At 62.5% G+C, this 26,534-nt stretch overlaps 1 protein-coding gene across 1 annotated transcript in view; it reads right to left on the minus strand.

Moving 5' to 3' along the window:
* Positions 1 to 26,534, minus strand: part of GRID1 (glutamate ionotropic receptor delta type subunit 1) — a 688,202-nt gene that overhangs the window by 545,658 nt on the left and 116,010 nt on the right. Inside the window, exon 3 of the mRNA XM_058299400.2 lies at positions 677 to 961. Coding sequence (XP_058155383.1) covers positions 677 to 961 — 285 coding nt within the window. The remainder of the gene's footprint in view (positions 1 to 676; positions 962 to 26,534) is intronic.

Raw genomic sequence — 26,534 nt, forward strand, 5'->3', positions numbered from 1 at the left:
GATCTCCAAACAAAAAGGTAAAAAAAAACACAGCCATAGGGTGGAAGCCCTTTTCCGTCATGCCTGGACGGATGTGTTTTGACTGAGCAGCCCTAAGAAAATCTCAAGCTCTTGCTCCCCCATTTTTGCGGTTCCTGCACGAGGGAATCAGCTTTCCATTCGGGTGGTCTTCAGAGGGGCCATGTCCAGCCATCACAGTGTCCCTCAGGCCCCCTGACCCCGGCCCGGCCCCGTGGGCCTGCCACGGCCCCTACTAGCCCCCTCCAGCCCTGCCCGGCCCCTGCCCGGGACCGCAGATCCTGAAACCGGAGGCAGATCGGGGCCGCGGGGAGCAGAAAAGCTGGGCGGCCTTGGGGGTGAGCGGAAATCTTGGAGCAGAGGCCCTGCAGGGGGGCTCGTCTCGTGAGGGGCTGGGGGCACCCTCGCCAGGCCCCCTGCTGCCTGTCCGCTGCCTAGCGGGTCCCTGCCAGCAGTTCATTAATATTTTATTGAGAACTCCAAGATGATTCAAACTTCAGCTGTCAGGATGCGGCGGTATTGTTAGGCAACTTGCGCAGCTGTCGAAGCTGCGTGTCCGCGGCTCCGTCCCCCCTCGAGGCTCGGGGTTGGGGCTCCTGAGGCCCCCCCAGCCTCAGGCCCCCCACCCCGGCCGGCACCCCACCGCCGGCGCACTCACCGTACTCGCTGTCATAGAACATGACAAACTTCTGCCAGCGCAGCTCCGTCACCAGCTTCAGCATGACGTCGTTGAGGCGGACGGGCGGCCGCGAGGCCAGCGTGTAGGCCTCGCCGTCGGGGCTGGGGTTCAGGTGGCAGGCCGTGCGGGGCGAGCCCCCCGGGTTGCGCTGGACGAAGAGGTGGGGGATGTGCATGGCGTCGGTGAGCGACTGCAGGGCGTTGGCGGACGCGCAGCCCGTGGACGTGACCAAGGCCAGGATGCCCTGGGTCATGAGGTCACAGGCTGCAGAGAGAGGGGAGAGAGGGCGCAGTCAGCGTCGCGGCTGCACCCGGCGTACGCCCGCGAGGTGCTGCCCCCCACCCCCGGGGCCGAGGGCCCCCAGGCCAGGCCGTGCGCTCCGGGTGCCATCTCGCTGGACGCCCTCCGGGGCGCTCCTGCGCCCATTTCACAGATGAGGAAGCAGGACGGGCAGCTAGAAAGGGTATAGCCCAAACAGAGCGGCTGGATTAGCCCCCGTGCCCGCCCGGGACCCCCCGCAGGAGCAGAGAACGCGCCTTGTCGATCTGCATCTCCCCGTGGCTTAGCCTGAGAACACACCGCGCGCCCAGCGATGGCCGGCTGAACTGAAATGGAAGGAAGGAATCCCAGCGCGGGGTCGGAGAGACACCCCGTGAGGCCCGGAGAGCAGGACGAAAAATAGGAACGAGGCCACAGAAGCCCACGGTTTCCCAGCCAAGCCCGCTTGACTCATCTCCTAAAAATCCTGGGTCAAGCGCCAGATGAAGCCGTCGCTTCCAGAAGCCCCTGATTATTCAAAACAATCCACTTGACAATATTGTCAACCCACTTGACAATAACAAAGGAAGGTGCTCCGGCAGCGAGGGCGGTCCGTGGGCGCAGAGGCGCAGCCGGCTTCCAGGCGTGGCCCCCTCCCGTCCTTCGGGGTCACCTGCTAACGAGGCAGGGCGCCCCTTTCTGCTACACACACCTTTTGGGGCATCAGACAACGCATGGAAAGACCCGCCGCCCAACCCCGCAACCCGCGGCAGCCGTTTCGGAGCAAACATTCCTGAATAACGCTGTGCGCGGCGGCAGAAACGTGGGAAAGCAGATGCCACTCCAAAACACAGCCTGCGCATGTCAGCAGGCCATCTGCTGCTCGCAGCAGGCTTTCCAGCAACTTCGACCGCCCCGTCCTCTCGCTGGAGAGCCCTTGGGTGCGAGGACTGCCCTGGACAAGGCCGGGAGAGGAGACGGCGTGCAGGGGGACCCCCGTGCTGGAGGGCAGGGGCAGGCCGAGCAGGTGCAGGGAGAGCAAGGCCCGGCCACGCCCTGGCACGCGCCCCCACGCGAGGGCAGGATGAGCCACTCCTCGGCCCGGCAGTCCTCCCTGCCGAGCCCCAGGCCCCCTCTCGGGCACTCTCACGCGGCCAGCCCAGGCCTGGCCCCTCCCGAGCCTGCTTCCCGGGCGTGCCGCGGCCTTGGTTAAAGGACGTCTTCCAGGCCCCTGGGACCGCCGTCCCGTGCCCCTCGCCAGCCCCCTGCCCACTGTTCTCCAGTCACACGCCCTCAGCTCCCTGAACCCATCACAACTCCCGTTGCTTCTCGAGCATTCCCGTGCACCCCTGGGGATCGCGTCCTCCACGAGACACGCTGGAGTCCTAACACCCACTCCGGGGCTGTGGACCTGTTTGCAAAGAGGATCTTGGAAGCGCCTGTTAAGAAGAGGCTAAATGGAACCAGGTGGGCCCTCGTCCCGTGGGACTGATGTCCTCATACACAGAGGAAACTCAGGAGCTGGCACGAGCCTGGAGGCCGGAGGGGGAGGCAGGGAGGGGACAGAGGGAGGAGGCAGGGAGGGGACAGAGGGGGGAGGCAGAGGGGACAGAAGGAGGCGGCCGAGGAGGGGACAGAAGGAGGAGGCAGAGGAGGGACAGAAGGAGGAGGCCGAGAAGGGGACAGAAGGAGGAGGCAGAGGAGAGAGAAGGAGGAGGCAGGGAGAGGACAGAAGGAAGAGGCCATGGAGGAGGCAGGAGGGGGCACACACCACGTGACAGAGGCAGAGATCAAGCCTTGCCAGAAGGCCCAGACCTGGAGAAAGCGTGGCCTGCTCACACCTCAACTCTGGACCTCCATCTTCCAAAACTGAGACAATAAATCGCTGGTGTTTACGTCCACCAGTCTGTGCCTTTTGTCATAGCAGCCTGGCAAACTAAGACGCACATTCTTGCATCAAGGCTCAGACTCGACATTCTTCAGGGCATTCCCTGGGCCCAAGGCTGGCGGAGGCCCCTGCTTGTGTCCACTGCAGCCCTCACTGCCCCACCGCAGCCCTCACGACCCACTGCATTGCCTGGCTCTGCACCCCGTGCCCTGCACACACGGCAGTAAAGCCAGCGCAGGGGTGCCTCGATCTCACGTGCTCTCTGATCAGTGACTTCACTTGGGGGCATCTTTCCAACTATGGGAACAGCTTTTGACCCCAAATCATTCTGAGGATACTTACCTATACTCTTGAAACATCACTAACAACCTAGACGGTCCAAATAGATGAGTGGTTCTGAAAACACTCGTAGTGAAGCGTACACAGGCGCTAAAACTACTTATAAAGGCATGGCACGCCAGTAACCTGGGAAAGTGCTTGTAATTAAAAGTGATATGAAAATAATATGGGATTTGCATGTATTTTACTCTGTCAATTAAATAGCAGCATGATTGCAAGGAAGACTGGATGGAAATAGACCAAAAGGTAGTCAAAGGAATGGCATTTCAGGAAGAGGCCTAGAAATGGTTTTCCTTCTTTTCTATATTTTGCTGAAATTTATTATTGTGCAGCTGTAATTCCTTTAGAAAAGGAAAAACTTTTTCAACAATAGATAAGCTATGTAGGAGAAATGACTGTCTTGGGACAATTTTCTCTGTGCCGACAACACTGCTCAGTAATTTATTTATATTAAGCCACTTTATTCTCCTGACGTCATGCAGAGTGGGTAGTATTGCCTCCATTTTACAGATGAGAACATGGGGCCAGGGGACCAGTAAGCCACCCAGTCCCTTTCCCCGTTGCCACCTACGTGGAAAAAACAACCAGGACATGGGCTCAGTGAGAGCTGGGGCATGAATTATATGTGCACCACGATCCCTGCTAGGTCAAAAGCGGGCACACGGAGAAGGCAAGAGAAAACCTAGAAGCAAAGGTGCTGTGACAAAGGGGCTTTTTCTTTGTTCTCTTCTACATATTTTCTTTAGTGAAAACACGATGCATTTATAACTTTAAAAAGTAATCTTATGAAATAAACTGCAAGCCATTGGTGCATAAACTTGTCCAGGAAATGCCACCTTCGTTGCAGGGGGAATGGAGTCTCCATCCAAGGTGCCAGCAATGAGCCGCTGCTACAGCCGTCACCGTCACCACCAGCTCAGCGTGGCCCAGCCTGTCCACTCCTCCTGAGTCCTGACCATGAGCCCTGACTCCACTCCATACTGCTGGGCTCTGAAGGCCCTGGGCCTCTCTGAACCTCAGTGTCTTCATCGGGTAGAGCATGACCTTTACGTGGGCACACAGCCCAGGGCCGGGCCCTTAACAAGTGCTTACTGCGCTGGGTCCTTTTCTCCTCTGTGCTTTACACACACACACAGCACACCCATTACACACAAACGCCTACGCTGAGCACTGTGGACAGAGAGCGGAATGGCCAGGGGCAGAAGACGGACCCTGTTCTGCAGCTTCACCCAGGACAGGGTGGGCTTGTGGAGGAAGGCGAGAGGAGCCCCTGGGGATCACCAGAGGGAGTGGGCTCACTTAGGGCTGGGGTCAGGGCCGCAAAGGGAAAAATGGGCTGTCTTAGCCAGGGTTTCCTGGGGAAACAGAACCAACAGGACATGTGTGTGGAAGGAGGGATAAGCAGATGATAGGGAGGTGATGATAGATGCTGATGACAGACAGACAGACAGATAGATAGATAGAGGATGGATTAGATGAGTGGAGAGAGATAGAATGACAATGGATGGATGGATAGATAGATGAGAGAGAGAGATACAGCAGATTAGATGAATGGTTAGAGAGAGACATAGAATGACAAATGGATGGATGGATAGACATAGATGATAGAGATAATTGATTAAATTGAGATGATAGACAGAAGGATGGATAGTGAGATAGATACCTCATGAGCTCTGGGAACTGGCAAGCCTGAGGTCCATAGGGAGGAGGGCAGATTGGAAATTCCGGTAAAAGGGATGCTGTTATCTTGAGTTCAAAATCCCCGGGGGAGAGGGGGAAAGCGGACTTGGCCCAGTGGTTAGGGCGTCCGTCTACCACATGGGAGGTCCGTGGTTCAAACCCCGGGCCTCCTTGACCTGTGTGAAGCTGGCCATGCACAGTGCTGATGCGCACAAGGAGTGCCGTGCCACGCAGGGGTGTCCCCAGCGTAGGGGAGTCCCACGCGCAAGGAGTGCGCCCCGTAAGGAGAGCCGCCCAGCGCGAAAGAAAGTGCAGCCTGCCCAGGAATGGCGCCACACACACGGAGAGCTGACACAGCAAGATGACGCAACAAAAAGAAACACAGATTCCCGGTGCCGCTGACAAGTATACAAGCGGACACAGAAGAACACACAGCGAATGGACACAGAGAACAGACAACTGGGAGCAGAGGGCATGGAGAGGGAAGGGAAGAAAAATAAATAAAAAATAAATCTTAAAAAAAAAAAATCCACAGGGAGGCCCACAAGTTGGAAACTCAGGGCCAGTGTTGTCTGGAGACATTTCTTCTTTTTCTGAAATGCTCAGGTCTTTCCTCTCAAGGCCTCCGAGCTATTGGACGAGGCCCACCCCCATTGGCCAGGGGCATCCCCCACCGCCAGCTGCCCTCAGGGGCTCGTGCCTTGCACCGCACACCACAAAGCCACATCGAGGCCGCGTCAGACCAAACAGCTGGGCACGGTAAGTAGCTGAGCGGACGCATAAAAGTCACCATCGCGCGGGTTTACTCGGCAGAGGTGGGGGAGGGGAGGCGTGACAGATGAGGCCAAAGGGCGACCCCATGCTCCAGGACAAGACGCTGCTGGGTGGGGTCCAGGGGGCCTGGGGGACACAGAAAGGGCATCAGCGCACACGGACCTCCGTTCCTGTCTGGGTTCCTCCGGTCAGCAGCTCATGGCCGTGCCCGTCCCCCATCTGAACCTCTGTTTTCAGGACAAGAATCCACCTGGCCTTGCCCACGGGAGCACTGCCTGAGAACACGGACCACCAGGGCCTCCCACGGATGCTGCATGGACGTGCCCTGCGCCCCTCTCCGGGGACACCCCCACCTCCCCAGGCCTGGCTACTTCCCCACCAACGATGCACCCACATTATGAGGAAGTACTCGGCGTTCCCAGCAAAAGCCCCGCTGCTGACACCCTTCCCGGGCAGGTGGACACGGCCGGCCGCAGCCCCCACCCCCTCGGCGAGCGGGGCGGGGAATCAGGGCTGGGAGCCTCTCCCAGCCGCTAACAGAGAGGCCGGTGCAAGTCAACGTCCAGTCCACTGTGAACGGCCTGCTAACTGGGGCACCCTTGAAATGATGGTTATCTGGAGGCTCCTAACATGGAAATAATAAGACCAAAATATATCAGATCAAAGGCATATCAGCTCTTAGTTCACCAAGGCCGTCCGGGCATGGCAGGCGAGGGCGTCATGCTGCTCGCATCCTGGGATGGAGAGAAACGCCTGAGCACCAGCGCGGAGTGCCCGCCCGGGTTCGGACCGGGTCCTGCCGTGGGCATGCTGTGGGGCCTTAGGCGACACACGGGCCCTCTCTGGGCCTCAGTTTTCCCTTCTGTCAAGTCAAGGTGACGGCACCCACTTCACGGGCCACCTTGTGCTTTCCACGAGGGATCTTTGACACGCCGTCGGACTGCCCGGCCCGTAGTGGGAACTGGGGAGTCCTGGCTGCCGTGGGCTCCAGCTCGGAGCTCAGGGTGATTGTGCAGGTCGCTGGAAGGGAGCAGTCGTTATCATCCCCCGCCTCCACTGTTGGACGGCCATAAAGCCGATGTCTCCCTTGAGGACAGAGACGGGTTGCTGAGGCCCTGCAGCCCTCCCGGCTGGGGAAGTCAGGGCGCCCAGGGGACAGGAAGGAGCCGCTTCAAGCCCCCGACCCAGGGCCCGGGAGAGCAGAGGGTCTCCAACAAGCACTGGGGCCTCTCACGGCTTCCTGGGAAGTGGGAGGAAGGATGCTGCTCACGGGGCAAAGAGGGCAGCAGAGCCACGCAGGGGCAGCCGGGACCCTGTGGCCGGCTCTACCCACCCCGTCCCCGGATGGAAATTCCCGGGGCCGCTCCGAGCTGAGCACAGGGCAGCAGCGGCCGAGCAGGAGGAAGGGCCTTCTCCACCGAAGGCCAAGCTGCGGCTCGCCCGGTCACGGGGGGCCTGCCGGTGGGCACGGAGATGAAGGCAGTGCCCTGCGGTGCTCGCCTGGGGCATCTGACCCATGCCTGCTCTCCCGCATCCCCGCGGGGATTCCTGGAAAATCTCCGGCCCTGCTGCTGGCCTCAGCCTCGAGGGGCCGGGAGGGCAGTGCGACCGGCGCCCCACCCGTACCCGCTGGGAGACAGGCCTGGTCCCGACGTGGACAAGGGCAGCGCCCTCCACCAGCGGCTTTAAAGGGCGCCAGGCCCTTTGTGTGGGCAAGTAGGGGTGCCCGCCTCGGAGAGGCCCGGCGGGCCGTGGCAGGTGGGCGAGTCACCGTGGAAGGGACAGAGGCCCTCTCTCCAGCTCCAAGGGCCGAGCCCCTTGGCCCCACGTCCCGGCTCCCGGGCCCCCGGCCGGCTCCAACATCCAGACTGGGGCGGCCGCGGCCACCCCCCGCCCCGGCCACCCCCGTTAGCTGTGCCCTTCCTCTCCTTCTTTCCACCGGCAGAGGCTTTATTAACATTTGAATTCTCATGGCCGACGCTTTAAATTAAGGTAGCATTTATAAATACTTTATAGGCGATGAATAATTGACCAAATTTACCATTGTCATAACTCACGGTAAATTATTGATCTTCGGAGAATAAATATTTTTTTCATGTTTTATTAAGACATTTGAAAGGTAAACAAACCCACAAAATGGGGGGGCGCAGGATGGACGGCGGGGCCCTGGAAGGCAGGGACTGGGGCGGGTGGGTGGAGAGACGGCCCCAGGGCAGCCCCTGTGGGTGGCCACCCCGCCCCCACCGAAGGCCACCCAAAGGGAGGGCCACCCTGGCCTGCCGGCCGCAGCAGCCCTCGGCCAGCAGCACGTCCTCCAGAATGAGGCCTTAGGTCACCCGCCACCTGCCCTCAACGGCCTGAGACCCGCCGTCCCCCACGCCTCCTGCCCCGCTGCGGTTTCCCGCGCCTCGTCCCCGCCCCCCGGCGCCGGCCACCTCCGTCGCCCGGCGCACCGCGCTCTCTCCCCCTCCAGTACGGCTGGTCAAGTCCCACCCCGGGGGGCCGGCCAGGGTCGGTCCACCCCGCAGAGCCGTGCCTGCAGCCTCGGTCCCCACGCGGGCTGTTTCCACCCGTGCCCTCCACCAGGTCGCCGTCCTCCGCGGCCCCCGAGGCCTCCGATGGCCTCACTTCCTTCTCCGCAGACAGACCGGAAGCCTCGGGGCGCAGGGACTGCAGGTGGGCTGTGTCTCCGAGGAAGATGGGCTCGAATCCCAGGCCCCCTCTGGTGAGCGCGGCAGCGTTCGGAAAGGGGGTCCTCTGAAGTGTGACCAGCAGGGCGGGCCCCGTCCAGCGTGGCTGGAACCCTCGAGGAAGGAGGGAGACTTGGACATGCAGACAGACGGACGGAGCAAAGAAGAAGGCCGCGGAGGCAGAGGAGGGGCGGCGCCGCTGCAAGTCCGGAGCGCCCCGGTTGCCGGCAGCCCCAGAATCCAGTCGCGGCGCGGCACTGCCCCCGAGAGCCCTGGAGGAACGCACCGGCCGACGCAGCCCTCGGACCCCGGCCTCAGAGCGGGGACGCCCTGGGAACCCGAGAGAGGGGCTCCCTGGACTTGCTGCTCCGCCTCGGCCTCGCCCCCCAAGCAGGGGGAGGAAAGCTGTGGGCACCCCCACCTCTCGCCTTCTCCCACACCCAGAGCCATCCCAGGCAGCCGCTCCAGAGCCCCGACCTTCCTTCTGACCTTGACCCGTCCCTCTGAAAGCCAAGGGCCTGAGAAGGGCTCCAGGGTCAGTGCTCCAGCCAGGAGCCGACCACCAGGGGGGCCTCCACTTGCTGAGTCCACGGGACACTCGACCTCGGCGCATCCGTCTGAGATCCCTGGCCGTGTCCATGCTCCTCCCCGGCCTCGCGTCCGGTGAAGTGGCCACCCTGTCCTTGACCTTCTCCCTCCCTGAGCCTCTGCACCCAAGCCCTCACCAAAGCCTGGACACTGAGCTCCAGAACAGGTCCTCAGCGGCCAGCGGCTCTCCACTGCCCGGCCCCCGCCTCGGTCCAAACCACGGTCCCTCCCCCGCGGACCCACACGCACCCGCCCTGCTCACGCAGTGGGTGGCCCTCAGGAAAGGCGCACCCGGCCGGCTTGAACTTCAGGCCGTTGTCCCTAAAAGAGCCACCCCATCAGGGCCTGCCAGACGCTGCAGTCCAGGGAGCCCGGCCTTTGGGCCGTAACCCGACACCCCCGAGGTCTGGCCTCTTCGGGTCCCCATGTCCCGTTCTGCCTGAGATGTCCGGCTAGCTTTCTTCACACGTAGGTTTTATGGGGAACCATCAGTCCCCGAGAAGCCTTCACTGCATCAGACCCATACCCATGCTCATTCGTGCAGAATTAGCCACGTGGCTGCCGCTGGCCGGTCTCCCCAACCCGGGGCGGAGCCCCCACAAGAGGCACCTGTGCTCGGTCGGCCTCTCCCAGCAGAGCCGGGGCCTGGCGGGTCCCAGCAGAGCCCCGAGTGACTTCACGGCCCCTCTGACTCCGGGAGAGGAATAAAATCTGCAGCCGGGGTGCGCGGGGAGGCAGTCAACGAACTCGCCCAGCGTGCCGGACGCTCATCGAAAGCAGCAGACGCGGTTTCACTACGCGGGGGGGGGGGCGAGGGGGGAACCAGAGCCCACCGGCCACCCCGAGAGGGCGCCAGGGGGATGATGCGGGAGCGAGGGGTGTTCCGGCTAAGCGGGGCCCAAGGGCCGGGCGCCAGGTGAGTGGGGGTATCTCCGGAGCTCCCCCCAGGCTAGGACTGCCCATGCCCCTGTGGCCTCAGGCTCAGGCCAGCACAGGTCTGGCAGGAGCAGGGCCAAGAGGTCCCGTGGGACGGTGGACGCAGGCGGGGGCCATTCGGGGTGCACAGAGCCCACGGGGCAGAGTGGAGGCGCACCGGGGCCCGGCCGCTCCCTGGGCCTCACGCCTCTGCCAACTCACCGCCTGCAGACGGGAAAGTCAAGCCGGTGGGAGCTCAAGCTGGTCTGCAGCGCTCCAGCCCCTCCTTACGACTTCCGCTGCGCCGCCCAGGGAGCGCCAGGCGCCTGTGCCCGGGACGGCAGGACCAGGGCAGGGACGGTCCTGGGGACAGCGGAGGCGGCCAAGCACCTGGGGGGCTCCCCCACCCCGCCTGCGCATCCTCCCTCTGCCACCCCTCGGCCAGTGAGAGCCCACTGCCCGCCCTGCCTCCCCACCTGCGCCCCTTGTCCCGCCCCATAGCCCACAGTCGGCCTCCGAGCCCCTCTCTGTCCAGTCCACTCTACAGACGCAGCATGAAACTCGCCCTGCCGCTGACGCACCTGCCACGCTCCCCGTGAGTCGAGTCCCATCTGTGGGCCCCCACCAGGCCACACGCCCGCCGGCCTCCCCGCCTGCTCAGGCCCCTGCTCTGGCGGTGGCACCATGCCCGTCCTCCTCTGACGCAGCCCCCTTCTCCAGAAATTGTCCTTCATCCTCTTCTCTGCCTCCAAGCTTCTGTTCGTCCCCCAACCCCATCCCTGGGGTCTCTTCTGATCTGGAACATTCCTGGGCTTCCCCTTACGGACAGAATTAATCACTCCTATTCCCGCAGGACCCGGAGTGTGCTATCCTAGCAAGGTCTGTCAAGCCTCCTATGGTTTAATGCCCGATCACGTCCCAGGAAGGAGGGTGGGGTCTCACGGCTCCCTGAATCCCCAGGCGCGGGGCCTGGTGCAGGATCCTGGGTGAGTGAATCACTAAGTGGAGCCCACATACACGCAGCCCACGTCTGCCTGTCCTACGGGGTAAGCAGGCGTCCACGTGGTCTTGGTCTCGGCCACATCCTGGCGGGCGTGGGCATCAGTAGATCTCTCCAAAGTGCTCCCTCCATTGACGTGTGGCCGAGGGGCTCAGGGTGAGCCTTAATCCAGATCCTTGGGGTCCTTTTTAAATAGGATGAAATTCAGATAGAACGAGAGAGCCACGGGAGCAGAGAAGCTGGGAGTCACGGAGCGCAGGAGGGAAGGAGACGCTGCCACGTGCACCACCATGCGGTGGAAAGCCAGGGGCCCGGGCCACTGGCTGCCAGCCCCAGAACGCCTCCGTCTCCAGGGAAAAGCCTCAACTTTGGACTTCTCCTGCCCTCAACACTCTGAGCCAACAAATTCACATTTCACCCAACCCCATGGTATCTGTTTTAGAAGCTAGGAAACTCCAACACCGAGGAGCTCAGAGAATCAGGACTCAGGTGAGGACAAGGAGGTGGGAGCTCCGCCTTGTCCCCGCCAAGGGGCCAGCCTTGGGCATCACGCTGAGAAGAAAGGCCCTCGACTCGGCTCAGCATCCAACACCTGCATGGACGAGCCAGGGGGCCCGGACAACCCACTTCACCTAATTCTGACCAAGAAAGTGGGATCGATTAGGGGTGAGGAAGGCTGGCGATGCCCTGAGAGCACGTATCGTGCTGTCTTGGGGCTGGCGAGGGGAGGCACAGCCACGCAGCTGGATCTGAGGGCTGCTGGCTCCTTGGGCCCCGAGGCAGGACAACCCGGGGGCCAAGGCGGTGAAGAACGTGGCTCAGAGAGGGCAGCAGGGGAGACATGGGGATGCCAGCTGTCCCCAGGATGCGGACGAAGTGGGGAAGGGACGTGACAGGGACGCGGGGCACCTCTGTGTGGCCCCAACCAGCGCAGGCCGGGGCTGGAGGAGAGTGCCCAGGCTGACCACTGCGGTGACCGAGAAGACAGGGCCGTGGCGGGTCTTGATGCGGGGTGGGGGTGGCACTGCGGCCCCTCCGCCCAGCAGGACAAAGGGAAGGGAGCCCCTCACAGACACCAGGTCAAGCCACCCGTGTCAGCTCCCCCCACGAGGCTCCCGGGGATGCAGGCCAGGCTGCCTCAGACACAGGAGGAGCAGGAGTAGGGACCAAGGGGAGGGGGGCCTGGGGTCAAGGTCAAGGGCCCACTGTTAGAATTGTGTGCCCTTGGGGGCCTGGGGTCAAGGTCAAGGGCCCACCGTTAGAATTGTGTGCCCTTGGGGCCTGGGGTCAAGGTCAAGGGCCCACTGTTAGCTCTGTGTGCCCTTGGGGGCCTGGGGTCAAGGTCAAGGGCCCACCGTTAGAGCTGCATGCCCTTGGGGGTCCCTTAATCTCCCTGAGCCTCTGGTCCCCCTGTAAAGGGGCTGACGAATGTCCCCAGTGACCCCATGGGCCTAGGACTGCAGCACACTTAGGACAGCGCTTGGCGAACAGTAAGAGCTCCTGCCCTGGCCCCGTGGCCCGGCTGGAGCTGACCTTGAGGGCCCAGGGACGCTCCAGTCCCTCCAAGCCAGGGTGTGTGCAGCCTCTCAGCCGGCGGCCCTACCAGGGAAAGCCAGCGGCGGGCGCGTCCCCTCCTGCCTCCCCGAGGCCTGGCATTAGTCCTGCCACTGGACCTGCAGCGGATTTCCAGAAGGCACCTCCAGCTCCGAGGTGCAGGGGGCCTGAGGCGTCCAAATCCAGCAAGACACTTGGCCGCCCCGCCCCGCGCCCTCCCCCATCCGGGCCACCCTCATCAAGGCCCACCCATCCTGGCCGGGGGGGCTCTGTCGTGGTCCCTAGGGGAGCAGCTGCAGTCCCCCAGGTGCAACGGTAAGGACCAGGAAGGAATGAGGGTCCAACAGTGAGCCCCTGATACTAATGACTATGCTTGTGAGCCTATACACCTGAAATAAGAACAAGGCCTAGAGCAGCACTGTGCCTAGGAGTTCCCTCCTGACAGCCGCCGTGTTACTCAAATGTGGCCAGTCTCGAAGCCAATCTCAGCATGTAAATGCAGTGCATTCCCCCCAGCGTGGGACATGACACCCGGGGATGAGCCTCCCTGGCACCGAGGGATCACTACCAAATACCAGCTGAAGATGCAACTAGAAAATGACCTTGAATTAAAGGTTCAATGCGGATCAGCAGAATATCCCTGTCTACATATAATAACATGACTTTAAAAAGCTGTTTGACCTAATGTGAGGGGGAAATGGAAAGGAGAAATGAGTTTATATGGCTACGAGTCTCTAAAAAAAAGTCTGGAGGTTGTCAGAAGGAATGCGCTTATGCACAACTGAGCAGAGTCTAAGAGACAGATAAAGTAGATACAACCCCAGGTATTGGTTCTTTTGAGGGATAAAGAGACCCACGGGTTCTATGGTCATGGCAGATGGGGTTCACTGCCATGTCATATGGCCCTTCTTTGGAGCTGGTGTTTCTGCATCATGGAACTGGACTCAGATGGGATCTCTTTTCACAAGACTTTCATGCTACTTTACTGGAATTGTAGTTGGTGCTGGGGTTTAAGATATATCTAGGGGATTTGAATCTGTGGACTGACAATATGATAGCCAGGCCCTGAGCCTCAACAGACTTCAGCTCCTACACTCTGATTTATTGGACTTACCCCACTCAGCTAACATGGAGTTGAAGAAGGTCAACCACCACACCATGGAGCCTAGAGTGTCTACAACTGAAAGCAGGAGGATTGCATCCAGTATCCATGTGGAATCTAAGCCCCCACTTGACATAGATGTGCAATGGACACAACCAATCCAATGTCCACAGAGAAAATATGGCATTGGTGTGGGAAGGGTGGCCATGGTGGCTGCTGGGTGCGGGGAATAGGAGGAAGAGATGAGATGGGGAGGCGTTTTCGGGACTTGGAGTTGTCCTGGGTGGTGCTTCACAGACAATTATGGGACATTGTAGATCCCCCCAAGGCCCACTGGATGGAACGTGGGAGAGTGTGGGCTATGATGTGGACCATTGACTATGGGGTGCAGCGATGCCCAGAGATGTACTTACCAGGTGCAATGGATGTGTCATGATGATGGGAGAGAGTGTTGCTGTGGGGGGAGTGGTGGGGTGGGGGCGGTGGGGTTGAATGGGACTTCATATTTTTTGAATGTAATATTTTTTTTAAAAAATGAATTAAATAAAAAAATAAATAACAAAAAAAAAAGGCCCACCCAGCGCAGGGGCCTCCTCCTCGCCGGGGCCATCATCCACCCACGGGCTGGCACAGCGGCCATCCCTGCCATCATCTGCCAGCCCCTCTGCCTTCTGCTCAGGGGTGGCTCCAATCGTTTCACGCCACCCTGGGTCTCCATCACCTCATGGACTGTGCACCCCAAGGATGGGAACCCCCACAGTTCAGGCGGTAGGAGGCCACATGGACGACACTGCAGGGACCTGCCGGGGCAGCCCAGGCAGGCTGCTCTCAGCGGCCAAACCTCAGGCACCAGCCCCTCCCCATGAGGGCCGGTCCCCCAGGCGTGCCTGCGCGCCCCACTCCCCTTCCCCCACCTCCTCCCCCAGCCCCCGGCAGGTCCCACACCCCGCCCACTGTGCTGGTGCCCTGCTGGGCCTGGGGCCCAGGCACCCCCGGGGACCCAGGGGAGTCCCCGACCCCCATGCCGCCTCTTCTGACTGCAAAACAGAGGGGCTGTCCACCCCAGGAGGGAGCCTCCCGCTGCCCGCTGTCCCCTAGATGAGGTGCCTGGGCATGCCGCCCTCCCCAGCGGCCCCGCCGCTGCAGGCCCACCCTGCCCTGCTCTCCCAGCCAGGGCGCCCCCACCCCTCCTCTCTGGCGGCTTCCAAGCCCCCAGCATGCCTTGCAGGCAGACCCAAGTTGATCACAAGCAAGAAGCAGCTTCCCGCACTCCTCTGCCCACTGCGCCCCTCAACCCCTCCCCACGTGGCCACCAGGGGGGTGGGGGGAAGCTGGGAAGGTGACTGGGTGACCAGCGCCGGTTACTCAACCCCCAGCCCGTTACGGTCTTTGCACCCTTAGTTTTATGGTCCTTCTGTGGGTAAATCCCAGCAAAGCCCTCATCCCCGTTGGCTCTGAACAGGAGGGGGGGACACGTTTTCTGACACGTTTTACAGAGAAGTCTCCGTCCATCCAGGCGGGGGACGCTCCCCGAGGCAGCCAGCCATGCTAAGAGCGTGGGGCCCCGAGCCCAGCGCTGCCACTCAGTGCTCAGCTCCTGGCCTGGTCACTGTCCTTGTCTGAATATCAGTTTCTTGTTTCGTACAACTCGGCAGGGAGGGGGGGTGCAGGGCACAGCGCCCACGTTACAAACAAGAGAGGGCGCATGCAGATCAATTGACACTAACACTGAAATGCTCGTTTCTTCCCCTCCATTCACCCATTTATCCAGTCACCAACTGTGCTTAGCACCCCTCCCATCGCCCCCCCCGAAACTTAAGCCCACGTACATGCAGAGGACGTCAGTGACGCAGAGGGGCAGGGGGCCGGCTGCTTTCCAGCCCCCGAGGGCTAAAGCAGAAGGAAGTGAGGCTCTCTCTTCCCCAGAGAGCCGGAATCGTCCAGTGGCGAGAGGTCGGGCTCGGATACGGCCTGGGCTCAGTAACTCCCTGCTCTGGACACGTCACGGGCTCTCCGTGCTCCACCTGGAAACGGGCCTCCGCCAGGCCCTACCTGACTGGACCGTCGTGAGACGAGGGTGGGTTTGTACCAGGAAGCCTCGGACCGGCTCCAGGAGGTTCTGCTAACTTAACATCCGTCTAGAGAAGCAGCCGCCCAGCCAGGCTCAGAAGCACGGGGGACCCGGCATCAGGCTCGAGGGGCACGGCGCCGGCTGGCGGCCGATGGGGTGGGCAGGCCAAAGGCCCGTCCACTGCCCAGCTCGGCATGTCCCTGAGCAGCTCCCCGGGGCGGGTGTCCACCTGGGGTCCCCCGCGTGCCCAAGCCTGCACCTGCTTAGCTCCTTCTCCCCCAGGCCGTGCACGGGCCTGCTTTCCAGCACCTCATCACCCAGCAGCTCTCACGGCAGCCCCGGTCTCCAGGACTGCTGAGATGTGGCCACATTTAGAGAAAAGGCCTCGGCTCCCTGTTCCCCGCAGCCAGCACGCGACGGGGGACACCACAGGCGTGAGGGGCCAGCTGTGCTGGTTTGGCCAACCCTACACCCTGGGGAAGCGGAGGTGACGCCTTCCAGGGGCAGTCACAGCCCACGCTGCCCTGGCCACCCAGGCCGGCCCCCCTGGGCCCCCGCACCAGCCCCGGGCAGCCCTCACCAGGAGCTGGCTCCCTCTGAGATCCGAGGAGGGGCCAAGCCGGACCCGGGACTTCGCCCGTCTCAGCTCCCGGTGCTTCGGGGCAGACAGAGAGAGCAGAAACCTGCAGCCTGCAGAGAGGAACAGGTTCTTGGCCAGGGATCATGAAAATTTTCATAGTAGCCAACACTTTGGAAACACTGAAACCAAGGCGACAAAATTCACAAACCAGAGGTGAACTCCAGAGAAACCCAGGCTGGTGGGGCTCGACTCCCACCAGCACCCTTGCACCCAGGGGGAGACGCTCTGGGAGCCAGGCGGTCACAGCCGCCCCTGGAGCCAGCAGGGGCCTCTCCAGAGACGGCGCATGCAGCCCAGGACAGCCGGGGGAGGCAGGCAGGAGGAGATGGTGGCACAGGTGGCCCAGGTGGCGAGGGGGCTGCACCTTGGACAGAGGGGCTGATGCTGGCGGACTTAGAAAGGGAGCAGGAAGAGGGGGGCAACTGAGGCTCGCAGCCTTGGGGAGCGGGGCTGGCCCCGTGCGTCTGTGGACCCAGGGGCAGGCCTGTTGGGGCCGCGGGGAAGGGGGGAGGACAGGGGTCACCGCAGAGGCAGCGGCTGCTCCGCCGAGGGGCTCTGCTTGATCCCAGAGCACCGGGGAGCCCTGAGGGGTTGCCGAGCAGAGGCAGGCATGCCCCGAGCTCCCCTTCGAGAGGGGGGCCCCCACGGGCTGCGGCAAGAAGCCCACGACCCCAGCCCTCCCCTGGCAGGGACGGGCACGGGGAGGTGGGCGGGGCCCTTGCGGGAACAGTGGCAGAGCCAGCCGTGGGCGAGAGCCGGGTGGGGACAAGCAGGGGCAGGCCCGGGAGGAGGCCCCCGGCCCGGAGCCAGCGGGGGCACAGGCTGAGCCTCACACTGTCCCACTGCGTCCCCCGCTGCCCAGGAGGGCGTCTGATTCTCCCCTAGAGCCGAGGCAGCTGAGGCCAGAGAGGGGGGTGCCTGCCCCCAGAGGCCTGGAGGGGCTGGACGGGGCCCGAGTGTGCCAGGCAAGCAGCCGGCAGAGGAGGGGCGCCAGGTGAGGGGAAGCAGGGCCCTCGCCAGAGGTCCCACGCACCCAGCAGGGCCTGGCAGAGCCCCGGGGGTACGGGCCCATCCTGGACCTGTCTGCTTGGAGCGTGGAGGGGAGCCTGGCCATGCGGAGCCCCGGGCTGCAGGGAGACCCTAAGGGTGAGGGGCCGGCCCTGGAATTGATCCAGGGAACCCAGGACCTCCAGGGGGACAGGGGCCGCAGGACGCTGAGCCGTGACAAGAGGTCAGAGCGCACACAGACGGCACAGCCCAAGGCCCTCGCTAGGGCCCATCGGGGGAGCAGGCACCCCCTTCCACCGTGAGGGCACCTGGGCCCCAGTCTAGCAGGTGCAAGCAGCGCCCATGGGCATGGGCCGGGTGAGACCCCAGAGGGCACGCTCAGCGGGGACAGAGGCCGGCGAACTCCCTGTGGGCAGGAGAGGGGGCTGGGGACATGAGCTCCCACGCAGGGGCCTGCTTCCGGGGACACTGGCAGCCCCAGCCAGGGCAGGGAGCGTCTGAGGATAGGAGAGAGCCCCCGAGAAGCGCAGCATGCTCCCCTCGCGGAAATTTTCTGACAGCTGGGCCCTGAGGGTCCCAGCCCCGGACCCACCCACGTGGAAGACAGCACACGCTCCCCCTCCTCTGCCCAGACACCTTCCCACAGGAAACAAGGGGCGCTCGGGACAGGGGAGGGGGTGGGGAGACCCACTTGGCTCGGAACAAGCAGCCCCTTCCGGACGATGACCCAGCTCCCACACGGACACGCGCTGTGCACACGCGCTGCTGCCCCGGGCCGAGGAGGTGTGCCCACGCCCATGCGGGCAGCTGCCCTTGTCCAGGCCACAGAGCCACGTGGAGATTGGGCAGCTTCCCGGGGGTCCTGGAGCTCCTGGAGGCAGCGCCGTGCGGCCCTGCGCAGGCCCCTCTGTACGAGGACCTCTCACCCCAGCCCAGCCCTCGGCAGGTGCACAGCCTCCCAGGGCAAACCCCACCAGGGCTTGGTCTGCTCTCCAGTGTCCACTGGAGTGGCTCAGACAGTCAGTGGCAACCTCTGCTGTGTCTCATCACAGACAATGATCCTATGGGCAGAGGTGGCCCAGGAAGGCACCTAACTCACAGAACTGTGATCCCGTGCCTGGCTGCTTCCCCTCCTTGTCTCGTTGGATCTGCTTAGCAATTCCAAGGTCAATTCCAACAATTTCTCAGATCAAGACAGTGAGGTGCAGAGAGGCAAATTTACTTGTCCAAGTTCACACAGCAAGCAGGGGATGGAGTCTGTGTTCAAAGTCAAGCATGACCATCTCCACAGCTCCTGCTCATTCTACTCTGCCAAGTGGCACAGGTGAAGACCAAGAACCAGCAGGTGAAGATCAAGAACCAGCATGTGAAGACCGAGAACCTGCAGGTAAAGGCTGAGAACCGGCAGGTGATGACCAAAGAAAACAGGCAGGTAAAGACCAAGAACTAGCAGGTGAAGACTAAGAACCAGCAGGTGAAGACTGAAAACAAACAGGTGATGACCAAGAACCAGTGGGTAAAGACCAAGAACCAGCAGGTGGAAACCGAGACCGAGCAGGTAAAGACCAAGAACCAGCAGGTAAAGACCAAGAACCAGCAGGTAAAGACTGAGAACCAGCAGGTGAAGACAGAGAATCAGCAGGTGAAAACCAAGAACCAACAGGTGATGAACAAGAACCGGTAGCAGCTGATGAAGGTGGCGGGGACCGACACTCTAGGGACAGTAGAGGAAGCACTCCTTCCTGCTCTCGTCCCAGGCACATATCCCCACTGACTGGGCTCTAGTGCTCCTCCCTTCCCACCTCTTCCTGGACCCCCAGAGTCCCCATCCTCTCGAGCCCACCCCCCACTCCCAACACACACAGGCCTACTTCCTGGACCTTTTTAAACCCTAACAGCATCATGAAAGAAAGGTGTTGCTGGCTGACCAGTGAGCTGAAGCCTTGGCACTTACCTGGGCAGAGCCTTGCCAGAGAGGGGACGTCACTTGCCCACTCCAGCCCGCCTGTCCCCCAGTGCCTTCTGCAGAGAGCTGCCCACACTCCCACACACTGCATAGGGACATGAGCCCAATGCCCCAGAGCGGGAGACAAGGGGGCACGGGCGCTGGGACGTGTTGTCCACAGCCCTGCTGGGCCGCCTCCACGGCCGCCCTGGCCCTTCCGGCATACTGCTTCTGCTCTGACGGTGCCACCAGGGTCTGGCATGATGGGACGTGACTGGGCAGACAGGCCCCTTCTCCCCAGACCTCTCTCTCTGGGGGCCCCGGCCCTCCCTTGGGGAAGACAACTGGCTGACACCTCTAGGCACCAAGTCACACCATCACCCAAGCCCACTGCCCTCTGTCCTGCGCCCCCTCAAAGCCCAGCTGGAGCACCCCCTGCTCCAGGAAGGCTCCCTGCACCTGCCCACCCGTGCCCCTCCCCAGAACTCGGTCCAGCCTGGGCATTTATCACTGAATTCTCACCTCTGTCATCCAACTTGGGGCTTTGGGAGTTTAGGGACCTCATCGAGGCCACCTCAGGATCCCCAAGGCCCAGGGGCCCAGGGGGTGTTTATGGAAAGAGTGAATGAAACCGCTGGGTTCAAGCAAGCTGAGATGCTGAGGACCCGTTTTGCACAGGAAGTATGGATTTTGCCCCACAGAGCTCTGGCCGAGGACGCGGGGTGGAGGACAGGCAGGGGGCAGGCAGGACGAGGGGAGCGAGGCGGACGGCTTCCCAGCCCCAGGCCGGCGGTGGGCTGAGCCCGCCTCCCGCCGGTGAGTCTCCACAAGGCCCCCGGAAGTAGACACCATCACCATCGCTCCTGCATGGGAGGGAAACTGAGGCACAGGGGGCTTGGCGACTCGTCCGAGGGCCCGGGTAGCGGAACCAAGATGCCCTGACGAGGCTGCCCGGCTTACGTTTCACGGGCAGCTGCCCAGAAGGCAGCCCGAGGCCGCTGACCTCTCGAGGGGTGCTGAGGGGCACACACCCAGCAAAGCCCCCCTCAAGGCCGAGAATCCGAACATTTACAGTATTTTAGCTAATCGTATGCAGATGAGGACTGCATACTGCTCGCCGCAATTGCCTCTCTCCGAAGCCTGTTCTTCCACAGGGAAGGCAGATTGATGGCTGGAAGACAGCCGGGTCCAAAAGCAGCCTTGGGAGGGCTGGCGCCCGTTCCTGGCCCTGCCCAGGGCGCCACGGCAGTGCCCGCCCAGGCGCCCTTCCCTGGAGGAACAGAAAGCTCTGCTAAGCACCTGCTCGGAGGCCCCCCGCCCCTGGGAGGGGCAGCACCTTGTGTAACGTTGGCAGCGCTCGGCATTGGTACTTCCGGCATCCATCGATAGAGGACGTTGGTGAGGACAAAGCTGACGTGCGTTCAGACAGCGGGCGTGCGTGCTATTGCGTTGACCAGGACATCATGACAGGGCTGTGCGAGGGTCAGGAGAAGCCGATGCGGGGAGCCCTGCCCTGACCGGTGGGCTGGGGCACGGGGACCCAGGCGTGGGGGCTTTGGAGTCCCCCAGACCTGGGTCACTGACCGGTTGCCCGACGGAGGTGCCAAGACCCTGTGGGTGTGGGGTGGTGGCTGACGGGTGCAGGGCAGGGCGGGGCACGAGGACCCGAAGGAGCGAGGACAGACGGGCAGCCGGCAACCCCCAGGGCCTGCCAGGCCTCCCTGCTGCTCAGCCCGACCACCACGCACGCAAGGCACACACGCCACACACAACACACACACACCACACACACACCGCACACAGCCCTCCCGCCCCACACGTACCACCATACCCCGCACACGCACGCACACAGACAAAGCCGCTGGCACAGCCGCCTTCCTGAACAGTCTCTGGCGCAGTGGGCAGAGCCCACCTGAGCCCACCCTCTCTTATGTGCTTCTCGGGCGGGCCGGGTACTTGCAGGAAGAGAGGGCGGCAGCACCAGCCGCCTGGCCCAGCCTCCCTCCCCTCCTTCCAGAAGCAACTCTAGGACCCATCTCAGCTGAGAAGCAGCCGCCCCCACCCCCCGCAGGCCCCCTGAGCTCAGCCAGCCTGGGCTGCCCTAGGTCACCTGGAGACAACCAAGGAGAATTACGGTGCCTGGCCTGGCCACTCTCCGATTTGATGCCGGGCGGCCTGCCGGCACAGGCCCCACGCCCCGCGGTTTATACTCTGCTTTATCCAGCATCTGCTGGGGAAGGAGCGCACCCTGAGCTCCGTGCGTATTCAGCTCGTGGAAAGCACCGCCCAAGGTGACACGGACTTGCCCTGGAGAACGGGGGCGTCCACATGACGCATCTTCCCTGGCCCCCCCCTGGGTACAGCCTCCTGCTCTGGTCACAGCTACTTCCCACAGGGGAAGAGTCCTGAGGCTAGGGGGAAAACGGAGTCAAGGAAAGGAGGCCAGAGGACAGCGGCATCTGAAGGAAGGGAGGGCCTCAGGCACCAGGTCGACCAGCAAGCCCGCATTATGGCCTGGGCTGTACCAAAACTTGAGTTAGTTTTGGTGGCTCCTGCAGAGCTCACCCGGAGAGAAGGAGGCCAGCACCGAGGCAGGCAGCTCTTGCTCTTTCTCACACCTCCCCTAGAAAAAACCCTCGAGGGGGTCCCATCCCATAGGACCAGCTGCTCCAAGACCTGCTCAGTCCACCAGGGCTGAGCCTGGCCCAGCTCTACAGCTCTCCCAGCACCTGCCCTCAGCCCCTCATGCGCCCATCACACAGGTGACGTGCCATCCCCTGCCACCCTTCCTCATACCTCTGAGCCCTCGCCCATCCTGGCCCCTCTGCCTGGATGACTGTCTGGTCAACTCCCAGTCCCGCCTCAGTGCCCAAGACACAGCTCAAGCAGGAATGGCCTCCCCGGGCGAGCCGGGTGCTCCTGCAGTGGCCATGCTCGTGTCCTTTAATGCACCGTCCCCATCGCCAGACAGGGAGCTGCTGGGCGGGCAGGCCAGGCCGCATCTGTGACTGGACCCTCGGTCTCAGGATAGTGCGAGCATGTGGGAGCCACACAATAAACACTGAGAGGGAATGAATGATGACAGAAAGATGGATGTGTGGGTGGGTGGGTGGAAGGATGAATAGGTGAGTATGTGGCCTATGAGTAGATTGATATCTGGATGAGTGGATGGATGGGTGGATGGATGGATGGATGGAAGGTGGATGTGTGAGTAGATGGATGGGTGCATAGATGGATAGATGGGTGGGTGGTGGGTTATTGGATGGATGGATGGATGGTTGGGTGACTGGGTAGGTAGATGGAAGGATGGATAGATGGATGGTGGGAGGGTGGCTGGGTGGATGTGTGAATAGGTGGATGGGTGGGTAGATGGATGGGTGGGTGGGTGGATGAGTGAGTATGTGGATGGGTGGATAGAAGCATGGATGGATAGATGAATGGGTGGGTAGCTAGATGGATGGATGGATGTGTAGGTGGATAGCTGGATGGCCGGCGGGGGGCTGGATAGATGGCTCATTGAATGGGTGAAAGGGCCAGTGGCTGGTGTCTGGATGACTGGGAGTGGAATGCAGAAAACTGACCTTGCTCTGGCCTTGGCCCACACCCTCCCTGCATGCTGCTAGAACACAAAGGCACTGAGAAGGATTAAACCTCCCCGATAGAATTGGAGTGGCTGGAAATAGCTCTGTGCAGCCCGCAGCCGCTGCCTCCAGCAATCAGCCACAATCAACACCCACCAGGCCCCGGTGCCAGTTAATTCCACCTGACACCCTGCCCGGGAAACTCGGGGCTGCCAGGTGTCAGCCCTACACGAAGGACTCAGCCAAGTCCAGAAGCAAAGTCACTCTCCGGGGCCCCCAATGTCCAGCAGGGACAACCGTGCCCCAGAAGCTGCAGCCCAGAGCAGAGTTGGGAGACCCCAGGGGACCACATGCCCTCAAGGGAGAGAGGCGATGCCTCAGGAAAAGACACCTGGGGACCCCCTCTGCCCCGGCCACTCTCCTCTCGCCCTCACCTGACCACCAGCTCAACGCTGTCAGAGGCCTTCCTGGATTGCCGGAAGGTCTCTTCAAAGCCAGCCGGCGTCTCCATTGCTCGGGGGTGGGGGGGAGGACGCGGGATTTGCCCTCCCGCCTGAGCACAACAGCTGCCCCTGCTCCCGGCCGCGCCTCGGCCCCCTGCCTGTGGCGCCCACCCCCTCCACACTGACCACCAGCCTAGCCCTGCCCGTCACTGCTCCCTGGCCCTGGCCCCTGCAGCTCCTGCCCCTGCCAGAATCCCCAGCCGGGGGAGAATCAACAACAAGAACGGCGGCGGAGAGAGGCCACCACGTGTCATGCTCACAACCGCCCCGTGGGGCTTTTTCCACGAGCCCCATTTCACAGGAGAGGAGGGAGTCTCAGCGCAGGGACCAGCACGCCAGGAATGCCTGCACTGCACTTGGCTGCCCCCGGTGCTGGGAGCCTCGCCCCTTCCAGAAGCCACTCTGTGGCAGGAGGCGTGATGATGGGGCAGCAGACAGGGCTCACGTGGCTTTTCTCGGAGGCTTCATCAGCCCTGAGCCCAGAGCAAGGACACCATCCTTTCCTCCTGTGTGTACACTTGAACTGCCCACTGTTCCCTCAACCATCTCACCTTTCAAGACGTTGTGCCTCGGCACATCCTGTTCCCTCCATTTGCTGAACTCTCCCTGGCCTTTTGAAACACCTACTCAAACTTCAAGAATTTGCTCCGCTGCCGCCTCCCCCCAGGAAGTCCTCCCAGGTTTCTCCCAGGCCCTTCCTCTGTATTCCTGCCTCCCCCTCTGGTCTGTGAGCTCCCTGAGGCAGGGCCATGCCTGAGCCAGCTCTTCATCCCTGCCCAGGCTGGCAGAAAAGAGCCCAGGTTCGTGGATGGGTATGAGTGACACACGCCTCCTCTGTGCCCTAGGGGGTGGGCAGTGACAGGTCCCGGGCGGCCTCACTTCTGCCCCTTGGCTCGAGGGCCCTCCGAGTTTCCAAAACACAAAACCTTGGCTCCTGCCAGCCCAGAAATCAGCGGTTGTGGCCGGGGATGGGAGGGCTGCTGCCGGCCCAGCCAAGCTGCCAGAAGGTGATGTGCATTTTGCCAAACAGCAGGAGACACGCGTGTCAGAAAATTATCCGCAGTCAGTCTCAAACCCCACACGGAAACAGCTGGCTCGCCGGTGCCCCCGCTCATCTGCTGGAAACCCGAAGTGAGCGTGTCTGGGGAGGGAGCCAGGAGTCCCGTCTGGCTCCTGGTCTGGGAGAGACGCCCTCGCGGTCCCCGGCCACCTCCCAGGGCTCAGGCCACGGCCCTTCTCCTGGGCGGCAGGACAGAGGCCCCGGCTCTGGAGCGCCCCGAACCAGTGGGCCAGGGTGGACTGGGCCAAGGCCGGGGCAGGGCCCCCTGCCCTACCCTAGCAAAGAGGCCACCGCAGGAAGGCGTCCAGGTGAGGGCACGGCCACGCTCTGAAGAACACACCTGGGGCCCAGGTACCTCTCTAGGTCTCAGTTTCTCCACTTGACAAATGGGAAGAAGAACCTTTCCAACTCCGTCGCGAAGGATACCTGCCACCAAGGGGGGCAGCCGCGAGGCAGGCTCCCGCCCCGGGGAGCAGCCATGCCACTAAATACCTGGCACACCGCCGTGCTCCTGTGCTCATCGCAAAGCCCTGCCCAGCCGTGGGTGCTGCCCACGCCGTCTCCCCAGGCGGCCGAGCACCTCTGGACTTCACCTTGGAACACCCCTGCAGCCGATGCTCGCGAGGGGCCGAGAACCCCACCGCGCACCTGCACGTGCCTTTCTCCTCCCTCCCCGGGATGGAGGCACCCTGTTCCAACTCCACTGGGGACCAGAGAGGGGAGGGGGGCTAGAGAAGGGTCCGTGAGGGCCCCGCATCCCGCTCTGCAAAAAATGCCGCGAGCCGGGGGCCGGGAGGGGCCAGGGGCCGGGACCACACCGGAGGGAAAGCTGCGCCGCTCCAGGCCGGAGCACGCCGAGTTCCCCAGCTGACTGTCCCCGGGCCTCTCCGCGCCTCAGTCTTCCAATCCGTGTAATGGAGGCAATTCAAGGACCGGATACTTCCTAGCAGCCCAGGTCCTGAAGAAGAGACACGCTGAGAAGACGTCAGAATAAGCAGAGGGAGAGAGCTTAGGGAAGGAGAGACCGCTCTGGCATTAATGCCCACTTTTTAAGTTTCTCTCAAAGAATCGGGAACATTCAGTGGGGCCCAGAGCGAGACTTTCTTTTTCGAGGCATTAACAATTGGTATTTTTCGTGATCTTTCTCACAGTCCTCTGCAGGGAGGGGAAGTCTATAAATATTTAAAAAAATAATAATAAGTGACTGAATTGGGAAGAACTCAGCTAAGGGAGCGCTTTACATATGAATGGCAACTGATTAGCGCGCACACGCCCCCAGAAAGTGCCTTGGAGCTTTGCAGAGAGTGAAGACGTGGAAGTGACCACACCAGAGTGGCTCCCCCAAAAAAAAAAATCACGCGGCACTGATTACGCCTGCTCGGGCCTGATCCGTAGCCTCAGCTAACACTCTTCACCCACAGGAGACCCCCGGGATCACGAGAGGGAGGACATCGGCCAGGCCTCCTCGCGGGGGGCGGCCGCCTCGGGGTCCCTGGCAGGGCGGCGGGCGGGAGCGTGGGAGGGGGAGGTGGACGGTGGGGGCCTCCCCGAGGGGCAGCGCTGGCGGCGGGGCTTGGCTCTGTATCCACCAGCCCAGCCCCGGTCCAGGCAGCGGCTGAGAAAACGCGCCAGGATCCAACGCCCCGGGCGGGGCGGCCGGGAAGCAGGAGGCGGGCGAGGTGCCTGCAGCTGGATGTCGGGCCTGCCCGAGGTCCCACCCGTGGAGGGGGGCAGGTCCCTGACGTGCAGCCCACCCCAGCAGCAGCGCACTGGGCGTCCCCGGCCCACCGCTGGCCGTCCTGGGCCGTGCCGTGGTGGCCCACTCCCCACGCAGGCGTGGCTCCCAGCGGAGGCTGCCGGCCACAGGGCTCGACCAGGTGGACTCTGGCCCTAAGAGGGGACAACCGCGTGTGCCGGGGTCTCCGGGTCAAGGCCACCGCATCCCGCTTGGCTCCTTCTCTTCCTCTAAGCTGCACTCCTCAGCGCGTCGGGCAGTCCCCGCCGCCAGCTCTGCTTCTAGGGGGGCCGCGCCGTGCCCCGCGTCTGGGGGCTGGCCTCTGCGGACGGCTTCGCCAGCCTTCCTTGCCCTCTCTTTCTTTGGGAACCTGCCAGTGGAAGACGAGGGTGTAGAAAGGAGAGGGGTGGGGTGCTCACCGCCCCACTGCCCTCGCTGGCGGGCTGCGCCCCCGGTTGTAGCCACCACGCCCTGCCTTTGCTCCTCAGGGACCAGAGGAGGTCGCG

The sequence above is a fragment of the Dasypus novemcinctus genome, chromosome 6 (assembly GCF_030445035.2).
Source record: "Dasypus novemcinctus isolate mDasNov1 chromosome 6, mDasNov1.1.hap2, whole genome shotgun sequence".
Lineage (NCBI taxonomy): Eukaryota > Metazoa > Chordata > Mammalia > Cingulata > Dasypodidae > Dasypus > Dasypus novemcinctus.